This window comes from Ammodytes marinus (genome assembly GCF_949987685.1).
Source record: "Ammodytes marinus genome assembly, chromosome: 15".
NCBI classification, from domain to species: domain Eukaryota; kingdom Metazoa; phylum Chordata; class Actinopteri; order Uranoscopiformes; family Ammodytidae; genus Ammodytes; species Ammodytes marinus.
Genome location: NC_137219.1, coordinates 8,307,660 through 8,324,966, shown reverse-complemented (window position 1 = coordinate 8,324,966; position 17,307 = coordinate 8,307,660). Strand labels below are relative to the sequence as shown.

General features: G+C 40.9%; 2 protein-coding genes across 3 annotated transcripts in view; one reads left to right on the top strand and one right to left on the bottom strand.

The window, feature by feature from the left end:
- Nucleotides 1-8,529, top strand: part of fndc3ba (fibronectin type III domain containing 3Ba) — a 133,307-nt gene extending 124,778 nt beyond the window's left edge. For both annotated transcript variants that reach the window (XM_080042342.1, XM_080042343.1), the window contains exons 26-27: nt 671-798; nt 3,550-8,529. In XM_080042342.1, the coding sequence (XP_079898468.1) occupies nt 671-798; nt 3,550-3,861 (440 nt within the window). In that variant the 3' untranslated portion in view covers nt 3,862-8,529. The remainder of the gene's footprint in view (nt 1-670; nt 799-3,549) is intronic.
- Nucleotides 8,530-14,154: 5,625 nt separating this feature from the next.
- Nucleotides 14,155-15,590, bottom strand: ghsra (growth hormone secretagogue receptor a; the record flags this gene model as incomplete). Its single annotated transcript, XM_080042944.1, has 2 exons — nt 14,155-14,456; nt 14,744-15,590. 2 exons carry the CDS (start codon nt 15,588-15,590, stop codon nt 14,155-14,157), a joined length of 1,149 nt encoding a protein of 382 aa, XP_079899070.1.
- Nucleotides 15,591-17,307: the final 1,717 nt, after the last annotated feature.

The following is a 17,307-nucleotide window of genomic DNA, read 5'->3' as shown; positions in this document are numbered from 1 at the left end:
AGCACAGCATTGACATATCCATAAACCGTTTAATGACAGCCTCAAGGTTCCAAAACAGCTTCTGGGAAACTGTGAGCAGCAGTATGTGTGCACTGTCTGAATGGTTCTCTGCAGATCAGCTTGGATTTAGAAGAACAATAAATAGCAGTTGAAGTTGATATAAATCAATGAATGGATCCCCTTTGTTAGAGTTCAGTCAAATACATACTGTTATTTAATCCGGCAAATAATGCAGACAGCAATTAATCGTTGTTGTTGTCATATCCGTTGTGAAATTACATTATCTCCATGGAATGTTAGTGCTTTGCAAAACAATTATCCTCAATGATTGAAATACAAAATGGCTTACGTTAAGGATGATGGGAAGTACCTACGTACACAGTGAGTCAAAAAAAGCCATTAACATGACCAAAACCAATAATGCTAATATGAAATCATTGGATTCTAGACGGGAGATGGATGTTAGTACTTACTAATAAATCGATGGTTAGAAATAGCTGTTATTCCTTGGCGCATTCTTGCGGTAGTGAAGGGTGTAATAATTTTTAGGAGATAATGCATGAGTCCCAAGTATTTGTTTACCCTCGTTTTTTCTTTTGCTGTGTGTGAAATCCTGTCATGTGATAATGGTAAAGATAATGTTGTTGTTGATGCCATTTTTTCAAACCAGCTCCCAGAGTGCACCAGCTGGAGGGGAACATTTGTGAGATCACATGGGAGACCATCCCACCAATGAGAGGAGACCCTGTGAGCTACGTGCTACAGGTGCTGGTGGGACGCGAGTCAGAATACAAACAGGTTGGTCATGCACAGAAACACCCACGCGCACACACACACCCACACACACACACACACACACACACACACAAGGATAGTGTTGAGAGCTCCCAACCGCGTCCCTGTAGTTCCGAGACCCTCTTCAATTATTTGGTTCACCCCTATTTCAGCGGAAGTGTGTTTGACTACTGGGAGGATTTATTTATTTATTTTTATTTCCCTGAGGAGCCTAAAAATCCAGTTTGCATTGATGGGGAAGGTATTACAGGGATTACTCAGGCGCACCTTGGCACCAATTTGCACAAAGGAGAATGGAAAACACATACTGACAGTCTCCTTCACACACACACACACACACACACACACACACACTACACCTTCCCCAGCGCAGCGAGAGATGCATCAGTATGAAATTTCAGGGAATCTGCAGTGTCAGCCCTATTTATTGAATGGCATTGAAGGATTGTAATGAGAATAACAACACAGAAACTAGTGAGAAGAAGATTTAGGCTGCACTTGTGGGATGGGACAGCTGGCAGCTGGAGCGATGAGAAGAGAAGAGGGTAAAAGACCGCAGACAAAAAGACATTTGTCTTCAGGGCCGTTTTTCTCCCCGTTATTGAATTACTGAATACTTGGAGGAAAGAACTGCGGCTACTACTTACCAGCAGACACTAAACCTCAGCTGCGTGTATATGTGTGTGCATGCATTTCTGCTCTTTTCATTATATACGCACACACGTCAGCGGCGGTCCATGCATTTCTGCGATGCTGCTTTTAGATTGTTTGTATGTTTGCTCTCTTGTTGTCTGTGTGTCTCTCAAACACAATGAGGATGGGGAGTGTGTTTAGGAAAATACTAATGCTTCATTTGCATAAAGTAAAGTCAGTAAAAGTAATTCATGAGAAAGGGAAGCAGGGCATTTGGAAGGCTAAAGCTAAAAATCAATACAGGCACGCACACTTAAAACCGAATGAATGCAATTTTTTCACTGATCGAGTTCATTTGAATCTTTACATTAGGCCCTCAATGCGGATATAGAGCATGTTCGGGAGCAGGAAATTATATGACATCCAATTTTTCACTGCAGACAGGAATGCCTTTAAACTTAATCATTTTGGGAATGATCTTTCGCCTCTACAGTTCCTTACAGTCACATTCTAATTCTATTGAATAAAATTCAAAAGCCAGTAGGCAATACGTTTTCCTATCCATCTGATTTTCTTTTCTTAAAAATGGTTAGAACCAAGCGTGTAACAGGTCCCTCTAGGCACTTCTTCACAAGGTGACCTGTCAAGAGATTAAAATGGACGCCGTCTCCTCGAGCTGTCGTCCGTTATTATATGATTGTTGTTTTATGACAGTCTGCGGAGTCGTGTTCAAAAAGAAATGATAAATTATGGGCTCCTTGTCTTACCCAAGGACATTTCAGCAGGACACAGTGGCTGGCAACCGGATACAAAGCTGTGCGGGTTTTGTCATCTGGATATGCAGCATTTGATCAGTTTTCTATAGTGAAGTGAAGTTTATTTGTAAATCCTGAAGCTCAATGCCATGGCCAGTTTTTCTCAAACATAATGTTGAACAACACCTTGATAAAAAGTGGAATACACTGGAAGATGGGATAATAATGGGTCACAAAATTATTGATTAGACGTAGAAATTGCATTTAAGAGATAATAAAACAAAGAACAAATACAGGCACACAAATTGTCAAAGTGAATAGGAAAAAGAGACTGTCATTACCATACTGAGGATTAATTCATCAGATGCTTTCAAACAAATGGGAAATTGTCCATCTTTCATTTTTAATAGCAGAAGTCTCTACACTAACTTTTCACAAATTAAGGAATATCTACAGAAATTCTCCAACCAGTTCAACATCATTGCAGTGTCAGAAACATGGATTAAAGAAGGCAAAAGCATGGACTTTGAACCAAAGGGATTCAAACTGGTTTGTGTCAAAAATATAAGGTTTGAAATCGTAAATACAATGTGCTCTGCAATTGATAACCTAATGGAATGTGTGACTATTGAAATTCAAATGAAAGATAAATGTTAATTATCAGCTGTGTGTACAGAACACCCGATTAAAAATGGAAGACTTTATAGAATACGTGGGAGAATTACTTTCAAAGGCAAATCAAAAGAAGATATTTATCTGTGGGGATACAAACATTGATTTACTTAAAAAAAAAAAAAAAACTCATTCACTGACTGAAGAATTTGTAAATACACTGCATGTTATGGGCCTGCAGCCGAGGTCAGCAGACAGACTGACTGTTTTGAATACTTTTGCAGATGTGTTTAGACTACCAGAGAAGAAATGGACAAGGCCATATCACTATCTGCATTGTCACAGGCAGAGAGGAAAATGTAAAGCATGTCTGTTGTACACTGGCAATGAATAAGGAGACCTAAAATTGTCTGTGTATTGGACTGCATCTTCTAAAAAAAAAAAAAAAAGAAAAGAAAAATGTTTTATCTGTATCAGTATCTGTGTATCTGAATCTGATGGCAGTGGGGGCGGGACCTGATAAGCCTTTGGCTTCTCCTGCCACCCTTCGGACGATAACACAAAGTAATATGTGTGAATATGCAAAGAAAAAATTGTGTATTGTGTGTAATTGTCCGGAAGAATAATAATAAATAATTTTTTTTTAAAATAACAAATGAATGAAAAATCTAATTTAATTTAAAATGACATCATCAATAAAGATAACTTAAACTTAAGTAACTTAACTTATCTCTCATCTGTGTCTCTCTTGCAGGTTTTCAAGGGAGAGGAAGCCTCATTCCAAATCTCCGGTCTCCAGTGCAACACGGACTACCGCTTCCGGGTGGGCGCGTGCCGCCGCTGCCCGGCCTCGTGCCAGGAGCTGTGTGGGCCGCTTAGCCCCTCCTCCTTCTTCACGCCGCGTCGCCAGGAGACGGCGTTGTCGGGCGAGCTGTGCGCCGTGGAAACGGGCAAAGGGGCGGGCCTTATCAGCAGCGACGAGCGATTCGCCGCGGTCATCGTGTGCGTGTTCGCGGGATTCTCCATCCTCATCGCCTGCTTGCTACAGTACTTCTTCATGAAGTGAGGGAATTTAAAAAAAAAAACTATAGGATAGAAAGAGAAAGCGTTAAAAATCACACAGAGTCTATGAAAAGAACCTAATGAAATAAAAAAACAAACACTTGAGATCTACTTCTAAAAAGGCTATGTATGTCTGTTTTTTTTTTCTTCTAATTGTCAAAAGTATCGATTCGATTCTGGCTTTCCTCAACTTAATCCTGTCCGTCTTCTGCCTTTCACTGAGTTTCGGTCTCATTTCTCTCTCTCTACGTCTCTGTTGTCTTTGTATCACTGTCCGTCTCATTTTTGTTAAGGATTTCTGTCGAGGGAAGCCCTTGTTCTTTTTTTAGCTGTACCTCAGTTGGGAAAGAAAACTGATTATCATCAAGCCTTAAAAATAGCTGTGAGCAAAGCAGTTGCTCCTCAGACTGACTTGCATGTTTTTTTTTTATTTTGTATCTTTTTAAAAACATATTTGATTAGAGAACGTGTATATTTCTTGATGGTCATTGCCTTAATTTTTTCAATGTATCAATGTTTTTTTTTCTGCAGTCTTTATTCATTTCAGCCATATTCCAATGTAGGCCTTCAAAGCTTTAGCCATTCATACCTTATTATTCAGTTTGTTACTACTCTGCAGGCTGTCGGTCAACTCATGCAATCGGCACCTGCTCTCACACACACACGGACAAAGACACACAACACACACACATACACACACACAGAAATGCAAACTTAAGTGCATTTACATGCGCACGCGTACAAATTACGCTCATGCAATGACGGTGTCAAACACACATTTCCTCCTATGAAGTCAATCACATATCTGCTCAGCTTTTAACACTCATTCAGCTACCAAAGTGATGCAATTCAATGTGGGGTGTAAGATGCTGCTATCCTGTGATTTTATTATATCTAAGAAAGAATGGAAAACCAGTAATCTAATATATATACACACAATATAAATATATATAAAATAAAGTATAACAAATATCTATGATGCTATAGAAGTAATGTAATATAAGTGATGGCAATGTAAGGTCTGAACTACAGTGAAAGGGGAGGAGATGACTCTAGGTGCTCACACAACCAGCAGCTCTGAGGTCAGTTCAGTAGCTCGTGTGTATGGTTTAAAGGAGCGCTCAGACACACACACACTGGCCTTGGATCGGAATATGAAACCCTTGTATGTATTCGAATGTTGGGGGGAGTAGACTGGCTTTGCCGTTGTAAGAAGCTGAATGGTGATTGGCTGCAACTTAACAGGAAAAAAAGGGCTGGGCCTAATGAATTTTATATCGGCCCCTCCCCCTTTTGGTCACTCTCTTCTATATTCTACCATCTCAATGACCATTGCTCCAGGCCGATTTATCTGTAGCTTTAGTAGCGATAGACCCAGAGGTGCTAACAGCCTGCCCGCTAGCCGCCCTTCTCAGAGCTGTGTGTGTTTACCAGGAAAGCTATTAGGAGTTAGCTTGAGCTTTAACGCCCCCCCTACCCCCCTCTCTTCTGATATTATGCCAGCCAGAGCAGTGCTGAAGCTGTAGTTTCGCCTTCCACCTTAGTCTGTGAATCGATACAGTTTGAAGAGTCCTCTCCTTTCCTCCTATCCTGCCGCTACTTATCTGCAATTACCTTTCGCTCTGGCTGCTCCTCTCTTGCTCTCGATCAATCCCATCTTTATGCTCATGCACTACTATCACTCTCTCTCTCTCTCTATCTCTCTCTCTCATTCATATTTGAGGTGCTTTATTGACATGTAATCAGAGCAGTATAGTGCGTCTGTTGGTCTCTCTCCTCAGACGTGTACTCTGGGGACTTGAAGTAATGTTCACTAACCAAACAAGCCTTTGACAAAAACACAACTTCACAACAGAACAGAACAGGGAATTCTGACACATTGTACCTCCCACCTGACTCCCAAAACCTCCCCCTCCCCCTTTTGCCCCAACCTGAAAAACACACAAAGCCAAGGTACAGCCCAATACATAACTCTGATAATCCAAAGAAGTCACCCTGACCTGCATGACTAAATGCGTGACATGTCTACTTTTTATCAGGTGGGGTCTGGGGGTGGGGGAGAAGGATTGGGTGAGGGAAGGCGGGGCATGGAAAAGGGGCAGGGTTAGTAGTGTTAGTAGCCCTGCCCCTCAGCTCTGATAGGCTGCCTGTAACGTACCTCAGGGATAAGGCCTTAAAGAGCGCAGATGTGACCCCAGTCATCACCCCCATTGATGTCATCTTAGTCATAGTAAACATCAGCCTCTCTTCCTCCGCACCTCCTCTCTGTCTTCCTCCCTTTCTTGATTGTTTTTCTTTCATTTTTTTTAAATGCTGTATCTTGTCCTCTTGTCTATGCTGTGCCTTGCTCCTGTATGTCAGTAAGCAAAGTGGTTTACTAGCTCAAAATACCTTTGCCAAAGTTGATGGGAAAGTTAAGGTAGAGTTCTTTTTTTTAGGTTTTATTTATACTATATATTTGCATACAGTACTTTACATGCCAATTACAGTGCAATCTTCATTTATTTATTGTTTAAAGATTAAGAGACAAGTGTAGTTATATACTAATTTTTTTCCTTGTAGCATGTTTTTTTTTCTTTTTTAATTTTTCTTTTTTTTTTTTTTTAAATGGATGTATGTTAGATTGTATGATTAAGGCCAGCATTCCTTATCTCAGTAACCCTTTAAGTATTTCTCTTACAGCTGTTGGGAACTTGTAGCTCATCAGTCCGTGCATTGCAGTTTATCATTGCCGTTTCAAACATGTAACCAAATGCCTTTTTGTGTTATTGTTTTTTTTTTCTCATCTCCTGTTGCGGCCGTGCACAGCCGAGCAGTCCTTTTTTGTAACGCTTAGAGAGACATGTAGCAAAGCCAGGCCTTATAGGGTCAGTTCAAGTCAACCTGTATTGGGATAAACGTTGCTGCCTTTGGCTTTTTTATTTCTTTCCTGATTAGTGTTATAATGAAGCTTCTGGTATCTTTTTACTGTTTAATTGCCAAAGTGCAGGCTTCTTGTGTCCACTAGATGTTGCGTTTGCAGTCGTCTAAAGGGTTCTGTGATGTAACGACGCAGCATTACGATTTATGACTTATTGTTATTATTATTCTCTCAAAAAGGAAAAAAAAGAAAACATTAACTTGATCTGTGATTATGCTTCTTTTTCATATTATCTTTTATTATTTTGTTTTGTTTTTGTAAAGCAAAATGTGCCATTTAAAAAAAAATATGTAGCCCCTGTTGGAGGAGAGTAACACAACCTGATTTCACACGGAAAGATGTTTTTAAAAAAAAAAGAGAAAAAAAGTAAGAAAAAAAGGCAAAAACAATCATGCGATGATTTCAGGCAGATAATAATATTGACGATTCCTTGTTAAGGCTAGTGCAGGTATAGCAGTAGTGAGTATTTTTTATCCAGTATTTTGCTAAGAGATGATATACAGAGATATCTATATAGCTATAGAAATGAGATGGTAATACATTATGAACTAACAGAGTTGAAGCACTTTTTTTATGCCGATGCATTAGCCTTGATGAGGTTAAGATGAGACGAGAGGAGACACCACGAGGTCCCCTTTTCGCTCCGTTTCCAAACACTACTGCCAACGCCCGTCTGTTACACTCATTGGCATTATTCTGTCGTTGGCGTGCGTCACTGTGACATTGGCATTACTGAAGCACGGTGCAGTGCTGTGGCTTCTAGAGTGGCAGCCCTGCTCCCTTTGCAGAATGCAAAAACTACGGCAACAAAGGAAGTCCAGTTCATATTAGGGAGTACGGTGCTCATGGTGTCTAGCAGCCTGTTGCATTGGAGTCGACAGGTGATGAGTCCTGTCCTTAAAACCCCTGTTATGTTATGTTGCCCTACAATAAGGAGCAATGTCCCTTATTCCCCTCCTACTCCCATTTTCAAGCCTTGATGCCCCAGTGGGAGAGCAGAGGTTTAGCCTTGGTTGAGCTCAGGCCAGTCGTTTAATTGTTGTATAGTCCAAAGGTTGACACAGTGTTAACCGAGAAAGGCTGTGTGTTTGTGGGCAGGGTACTCCCTTTATGTGCTTTGTTGTTTTTTTTTGTTCTTTTCGAATGCTGGTGATTTTTATAGACACCCCTCGCCCAAACGTCCCCTTCATCACCCCCTAACCCACACTTGCAGGTCCTGCACATTTGGCAGGTATTTCAAGAATGAGAGTTCATTTTTTTTAAATATATATTTTTTTTGCCCAGCAACCCCACGTCTGTGCCTTCTGATCAGTTTATTTTCTTATTTTCTTTATTTTTTATTTTTCGTTATGTTTTTTGTACGTTTTAAAAAGATAAGTAGAGATTTTGACTGAGAAATTTGGCGATTTGACAAACATACAGAGACTCACAGGTATTTAACTATTTTTTAAGCGAGACAAAAAAAAATAGAGAAACATATTTTTACCTCACGATTTAAAAACAAACATTCCAATGTTGTCATGGTCTACGAATTGAAAGTAAAAAAAAAAGAAAATGAAAAGAAATTCATGCATTTCTTCTTGTATTGTAAATGTTAGACAATTTCATATGCATTATATAAAAGAAAACTGCCATATCAATTTTAATGTATAGATTTTTGCAAATACTACCCTATGTATGTAAGACGTAACTGTATCGGTAGCGTATATATAATATATTTATGCCCAATAAATGTTTTGATTTTTTTTCTGACTTTGATTCCAATTGTTTGATTTATTGTGTTTGTCATTATTCATTAGCGCACCTACATACATACACACTGTTCTGTTGATGGTATGAATCCGATTGACCTTTTCTTTGCATACATTTTCTATGAATAAACATATTAGATACTCTGTTGCAGGATTGTCTAAATGGACATTGGCTCTGCAAACTTGCAATATAGCCACTGCCAATGTCGATGCTAAAAACATTGATTTATAATTGATTTGATCGTTCTCATCGGAGTCACCTTACAGCACTGTTGTAAAAATAGCTGAACATTAACCAATATTAAAGGTACTCCGAGGAACTTTCACTCTGTGTTCATTCTTGCACCCCCTTTGGACATTAGCTGTAGTATTTGATAGTTCTTGGGTGAGCGTATACCAGTGACAAAGGCATTAAGAAAAACTATAAAAAATAGCATTCTTTGCACTGATGGTCTCGTTTGCTGTTACATGTCATTTATCAGAGGACAAATGAGATTGTTACAGAAATATTTCAAAGTTCCTTGTAGCATCTTTTTAATATTATTGAGGTTTAAATTTTGAACAACTATTATTTTTTACAAACCGTTGTAATACTTCAAGCTGATGACATTTTAAATTATGGTTTAACTTTTATGGACAATCATTGTGAAGGTGTGACAGGCGGCACGAGATTGGTTTTCCAGCGGCCTTGACAGTTAGTGCCAAATGGCTGAGAGTAGTTCACATCACACACACTATTATTCCCTGCTGTTCCTCAGGGCCACTAGAGAGGCTGCAATTTCCCTCTCCTTGCAGCCTGCAGCGCACCAGAGGAGGTTTATTTCCTTTTAAAGTATTGTTTGATCTTTTTTCGGTGCATGTACATTTGGATTTGTTTAAAGTGATTTAGAAATTGAATGACAAACTAGATGAGATATATCTTTAAGTTCCTCTCTACTCTGCTACAGTCATAAATATCTCTTGCTGGTCGTTGACTTTGATGTACTCTTTTCTCCTTTATAATATTTTCTTGCCATGGCTTTGGGATGACATTGGATAAGTCGGTCGGTTGATCAGTATAGCAACACAGCTTTAGCTTATCTCAGCACCTAAAGTGTGGATGTCCTTGAAATTTGGTATTAGCCTATCAGGACATTTTGAATTTGTCCAATACTTAAGTTCAAGACCAAATAGGCTACCCATAAAGCTAACGACATTCCCATCAGTCTCCACTGTAGCCTACTTTGCTGTTGCCAATTGACAAAGATTAGCATGCTATAACACTAAGCTAAGATGGTGAACATGGCAATGCTGATGTATAGCCTACATCAGCATGTTATCGTTGCCATTGTGAGCGTGTTAGCATAGGCTCAAACCAACACAGCGCCATAGACCTGCTATTATGGTCCTAGTCTCGGAAGACTGCACAGATCAATACCCTAGTGGTACTTAACCAGCAATTTGCTTAATGCATATGCATCAAACTAATTTCATCCTCTGAGGTTTGCAGCAAGGTTTACATAATTGCACTAGGCATTGGGCGATATGAAAAATTCATGTCACGATTACTCTGTTGAAATGAACTGACATTCATAATACGATCATACTGGAATCAATTTGCATAAAATTGAGTCAAAATAAATATACATTTTCAGTGTGTCACAGATAAGACTAATATTTTTAAATTAAAAACATTCCAAAAAAATCTTACAAAATTAACTTTTTCTTTTGTGGGGGATACAATGGGCAAGCCGTGCCTTCAACCATGATGAAAAAAAAACTCTTCTTCAATTTAATTTGTTCTTTCTCTCTCCAACACCACCCACATTTACATAAACGACAATTAAGTCTGAGTCAGTGATTAAACCTCTCTTATTTTGACCTTTTTTTTCATTGTCTATTTTCGATGTATAATTATTTGAGTAGGGAACAGTCATAGCCGTGGTCATCCATTATAATTGTCTTCTCTTCACCTATCATCCACCCACTAGCCATCATCTCTGACCAAACTTTAATCTGATCATTTTGGATTTTTTTCCCCCTATGTTCTCGACTGACTGACTCGACACGTGGGTTTTCTATTATTCATGTCCTACTCCTTCCCACAGACTTTCACAAACCTTTTGGGGCCATCTTGCAATCGGACGGATTTTTTGATCAGGAACCTTGGATGACATGTGAGGTGACTTGAGGGATCCTTTGAGCTCTGTGCGGTGCATAAGAGCAGAGCAGGCTGCCTTTGAAGGTGTCTTATTAGGTGACAGCGTGTGGTGCTATGCCTCGTGTGGGCCACAGAAATAGACCTGACTGAGATGACAGAGAACGCACTGCTGTGTCTCTGTGTTGTTTAAGATGGCAATCTGCTTAATTGCTGTTACACCCCACTGTGGCTAACATTATATGATGGAGTATGGCAGGGAAAAGATTGCAGGCTCTATCAAGGTGCGGTCTATACTCGACTGTGAAGCCAGTGCAGTGGAGTTTGCCTCTCATACATAACACTTTACAAAAAGGGTACATTATTCACTTTAATTATTTCATGCTTATCTAATGCTATTAACGGTGAGTTAATGGTCATTAAGCATTAAGTAACTGTTAATGCTTGGTTATCAATGCTTGTTTTAAGCCTTGACTATGCTATTGTATTATACTAATGCTGCTTAGTTAATGCATACAAACCATTAACTAAGCAGTTATTAACGGTTAGTTATTGCTAAGTTGATGCTTAATAAACATTACCTAAGCATAAAGTGACAGTTCATTGATGTACCCGTATCGTTAAGTGTTACCCAAATTATTTTCAGAAGAGAAATGAGAAGAGGAATTGTTTTTTTTCTCAATTTCATTTTTACTTTTACAAGACTTTATCATCAACAGATACATTACCCAGAATAGGATATTCACAGTTATTTTCAAAAATAAAAGGACATATGAACACATTTTACTCTTTCAATTACTACAGTATACATCCTGTAGATTAATAAATAGTATGCCATGGCTTCAGTACTATGTACAGTCAAGAACATTCAAATACAGCGATACATTCTTCAGAGCCAAGGAGAGGCCATGTTTTTAAAAATCCAGTGCAGATTTAGTGGAGGCTGCTGCGGTGATTTGGACTGCTGAAACCATCTGAGTGTACAGCATTGAGGGTATAGCATTACAAAGCATGTATTTACAAGATAAAGCATAAAGCGTAACATCATCGCATATAAACAGTTCCCTGGTCTTCTTTGTCCACAAAGGGTGCATGATATACTTTACAAAATTAAATTATTTTTTTTCTTTTCACCTGTTGCATCATCTTTTAAATATACTGTATAAAGTGAAAGGATATTTTAAAAGCTTTCTTGTATACTAGCGTTTGGACCTTTGGCACAAAAGAATGTATGTATTTCATTGAACTCACCAAAATGCACTGAAACGTCACCCCTGAAAATAGTTTACACTGGGTATATACTATGCAGTCTCACCTTGTCTTTCATTTGAAACAATTGAAAAGTCACAAAGAACTCAGAGGACGTATTAGGGCCACATTAAGGGAAGAAAATAAGAGGAAGATATTTTTGACCTTGTATATCTTAGACTAAAGTAAAACATTTGAATACAGTAAAGTGGAAAAAAAAAGCTTAATTTTTTCTTATATCTGGCACTAATGCTGACAGTTCAGCTTTATGCTGTACATTTCAACTTTTTCCTGGATATGCATAAACAAAAATGTTCCTCCCCTATCCCCCCCCTCCTTAATATGGCCCTAATACTCCTTCATAATAAACAATACAAGTAATACATAAAAAATGCAGCTTCCATTGTGAGTTTGATTTAACCAGTGAATAAATCACTAAAGTCACAGTTTTGGGAGAAGGGAACAATTTGGCAGCTTATATACACAGGTTGACTGTTCTTGTAGTTTTGTGAATGTGTGAATGGTGAAAAAATAAAATAAAAATTTGACTGAACCTTCCCAGCTGTTTTCATTTCTTACAAAAGTTGAATCTCTTCAAGAAGCATCAAATGAAGCTTGTCAAATCACACAGATGACACATTTGATACACGTGTTGCATGGTTGAATCCACAGCTAAGCACATTATGCAATAAAAAGAACATGTACAAGTTGTACAGTACGAGTTGTGGATGAAAGTCATTGACATCAGTTCACAAGACTCAGAAGTCTGAGGCGTTTATGGCCACTGATATTTTGATTTTTTTTTGCAGTAACACCAATAACATTTCTTTGTCCAATGCACCAAACTGATACTTTAAAAAAGAAAGAAATTGCACAGCATTGTCCAGGGTGACCGCTCACATTCAGTGACACCTTGTCAAACTCTCCTCATGTACATTGTATTTCTTAATGATGATTGAATATTGTTCATTCCAGAATGCAGTATACTGTAATTACAAAAATGAGACACCTAATGACACACATCTTAAATGTTTGCATTCTGTCAATTTTCTCACAATCGTTGAACACAGTTGGAATGTGCCACACTCCAACTGTGATGTCATAGCCCACCGTGGGGTCATTATTTTTTTCATTTGTTTAGTATGTACAATTGTATGTTCATTTTCATTTGAATGATCATTTAAACAGAAACACTTTTGTTTTTATTGATGAGCCATTCCTCTACCTGGCATGGCTGTGTGCTTGTATTTTCCACATCTTGTACCAGCTGTGCGGTTTCTGTACCAGGTTTGTAAATAATAAAAAACTTGAATTATAAAAGAAACCCACTGCTGTGCAGCAAATGACAACACATGAATTCTCTTCATTATCCAGGAGCTGAACCCCAAACCCATTGGCTCTTAATGGCAGCATCCACACAGCATGGACCTTGGGGATTTCCAAGAAACAGGGCATTCAACATAAAACAACAACAGGTCACACTCTCTCCAATAAATGACATACATCACACCCTAAAGCATGACACGTGGCACTATGGAAATGATCTCCTCTCTCTCTTTCACAAACACACACAGACACTCACACACACACACACACACACACACACACACACACACACAGAAACGCACACACGCACACACACACGCACACGCACACGCACACACACACACACACACACACACACACACACACACACACACACACACACACACACACACACACACAAACACACACACTACACCTCTGCCCCTCTCTTCTGAAGGGGTACAGAGAAGTGCCACAGGTTCTACAGTGCTTTCTTTGTCATCCAGAATATGAATACAATATAAGGCAATTGAAAATGTCTTTACATATATATTTATGTATATACGGGGGCAGCAGGCCCTGCTCTCCATGTTGTTCACATTTGGATCAATATTAATTTCAGGCTGCATGGTGTGTGTTTTGCACTACACCAGTCGACCTTTTCAAATGCTGCTGAGTGTGTATGATTAGTGGAGCTTGCTAAAAACAATCCAACAAGAAGAGAAAAGTCGAAGTTCCCTTGATGAATGCTGACGAAGTGAATGGAGGCTTGCATCTTTTCGTTTCTGTATCAGTCCAAAAACAATGGCTGGACTCACGTGAACTCAACAGTTTTTCCTCAGCCTGACAGAAATAATGCATTTTTTTCTCAGTTCATGACAAGCAGATTTGAAAACGATGCTGAGATTTCTTTTGACAGTCCATAGGCTATACATTTTAGAAGCTGACTGTTGATTCCGTCCAATCCCCCTTCACGGTGCTGGCTGTGCGGCCTCGTGGCGGCTGGCTGTCGGTCAGGCCGAAGAGGCGAGCCGCTGCGCACCGGTACTTCCACGACATGGTGTTGTACAGGATGGGGTTGATGGCGGCGCTCAGGTAGAAGAGAACCACCGACACCAGACTGCAGTACTCGGACAACAGAGACAGCAGCGGGGAGGGCGCGTCAAGGGAGCGGAACTGCAGGTAGCGACCCACGTGGAACGGCAACCAGCACAAGACGAAGGCCAGCACCACCACCACTGGAGGAATAGAAGGCGGAAGTGTATGAGTAATAAGGTAGGGAAAATGATAAACAGTAAAAGGGTGAGTAGGAGAGAGATAGAGAGGTGTGTGGGTGAAGGATGAGGAGATAATGAGTTACGTTGTAAACAAGTTTATTTGAACAAATAAAGATGTAAAATGTCTTCTTATATCTATAAACTGTATGGTAAGGTAACCACACAACATTGATTTAGCCCCTACCTTGTGTATGTTGACAAACGATCAAGTTAAGCCCGTGCGTAATTTGCGCGCTCTCCAAACTTACCCAGCATCTTGATGGTCTGCCTGTTGCTTTTCTCCCGGTGCGCCACGCGGGAGTTGATGCTCGTCTCTCTGTGTCTCTGCCACAGCCGGCGGCCTATGAGGCTGTAGAGCACCGTCAGACAGAACACCGGCATGAAGAAGAACACGGAGCTCAACCACACCATGGCGCCCATCAGGCCCGACTCCACTGCGTAGTGCGTCATCTTACACTCCCGGGTGTCCCCGCCGGCCTCCAGGGGGAAGCCACTCTCGTTCGTTCCTGAACCAAAATATGGCGGTTCACGCTCCACTCCCACCATGACGAACACGGGCCCGGCGCTCAATAGAGACACTGTCCAAAGTAGGAGAATGAGGGCGCGCACCCGTCTCTTGGTCACCATGGCCTTGGCGCGCAGCGGGAAACAGATGGCCAGGTAGCGCTCCACTGACAACGCGGTGATGCTAAGGATTGTGGAGTAGGTGCACGACTCTGACACGAACTGAAAGAGCTTGCAAAGCGCGTCCCCGAACTGCCAGGGTCTGTACCTCCACATGCGGTACAGGTCCAGAGGCATACAGAAGAATATGAGGAGGTCTGACACGGCCATGCTACACAGGTACAGGTTGGTGGTGGTGCGCATGTCCCTGTACTTACTGACCACCAGAATGGTCATGACGTTGCCCGCCACCCCGACCAGAAAGAGCAGCGTGCAGGCGGTGGTGATGGCCGTGAGCAGGGGGATGGAGTAGTAGTTGAGAGGAGGCAGGCCGAGGTCAGAGTCTCCCGTGGCGTTGTTTTGGATCTCCTCCTCCTCCCAGCCGCTGCAGTTGTGGGAGACACACTCCGAGAGATTGGGCCAAGAGGGCATGCTTTAGCCGCGCGGGTTGTTCACGAGGCCGCGCCTGGCCCTGACTGCTGAAGAAGGCAACCCCGGGTCTGTGACTCCTCCACAAGCCCCTTTGCGCTTCCCGCCTCTCCCATCTTCAACAGTTGAATGGCAGAGGCGATGGCAACTGTTTGAAGGCTGTGCGTAAAAGCAGGATTCCTGTGCGCGCTGCAGAAAATCTTGTGTGCAACCCTTGTTCCCAGTGAAGGTGAAGGTGAAACGAGTAGGGATTTTGTGCGGACAAAGAAAGTCTGGTTTATTCTCCAAACAAATAGTCCTCTTTAGAGTCTAATACACATTTTAGGCTAGTTTAAGGTCGATCCAAATGATCCACTTCTGCGTCAACATCAGCTGGTGGTGAAAGCCTTTGTTCAAAAGAAGAGGTTTAGCCTTTATACTGTTAATAAACATAACATGACATGCTTTAAGCTGAAATTCATTCAGAGATGTATTCCAATTTCCAATCAAGAAAAAAACAGCACAAAACATCTATCATCTAAAATTTAACTTAAGGACAAGTATCTCCCGCGAGCCAAAGGCAGGTACTTGCTTTGGGCAAAAAAAGAAAAACATGATCCAAAGAGTCCCAAAGAGTTCCCATCACCAGCTGTAGCGCATCCCTTTTTATGCGCGTCGGGCAAAAAAACAAAGCAGGGGGTTTCGGTGGAGATGGTGAGTCAGAGGCAGCAGGGTCGTTATGATGCGGCAGCAGAGGTGAACATCTGCGCTCAAAGTCAGCCGAACACACACGGGTGAACAACAAGCACCACAGTGAAAACTAAGACTGTCCTTCTGCGTAACGGAGACAGTTTGGTAAAAGTCACAAGAACCACGAAGGAACGACGCGCTGTCAGCATAATCATGCAAAAAAAAATAAAAAAAAATCTCCAAAGGTTTTGAAGCAGAAAAACAAGTTGACGAAGACAGAGAGAATTTCACCCCCGGGCTCTCCAGATGTGCTCCTCTAGTTTCGCTGCATTTATCCTGAATGTGGATCCCTGACTCCCAGTGAACAAAACATATACATGAAGTGATGCTCCTCAAGGGAGGGTGGTGTGTGTGTGTGTGTGTGTGTGTGTGTGTGTGTGTGTGTGTGTGTGTGTGTGTGTGTGTGTGCTTGCGTGTGTGTATGTGTTTGCGCACGTGTGCGTGTGCGTGTGTGTGTGTGTGTGTGTGTGTGTCTGTGTGTGTGTGTCTGTGTCTGTGTGTCTGTGTGGTGTGGGTCTGCAGTGAGTCCAGTGCTACAACGCCACCTACAGGCACTTTTAGGGCATTGATGACTGGAGAGTTAATGCTCATTCTTTTTCTAACCATCTATTTGTGTCCACCAGGTGTGTTTCAGAGGGCAGAGTGACCTTTCACAAACTCCAAAATGGGAGTGTGTCTTTAAAGCAAGACTTCAAAATAACCCACTGCTCCAGGTGTGCGGCTTTGTAGTTGATCCTGGAAGGAGGTAAGAGGAAAAAATACATATTTCCCATGGGAAGCATTGCATTCATCATCATAACATCACAAGATCCTATCTGGCTTTTGGTTCTTAAAATGATCTGAATATCGATTTTTTTTTTAAAACCATTTGGAGTTAATGGTTTAGAAAGTATACTTTTTTGCCTGACGGGATATCAAATCGTAGATGCTTAGTATCTCAGAATGGCACTCTGCCCAGGGAGAATCCTATAATTCCACACTCAAATGATTG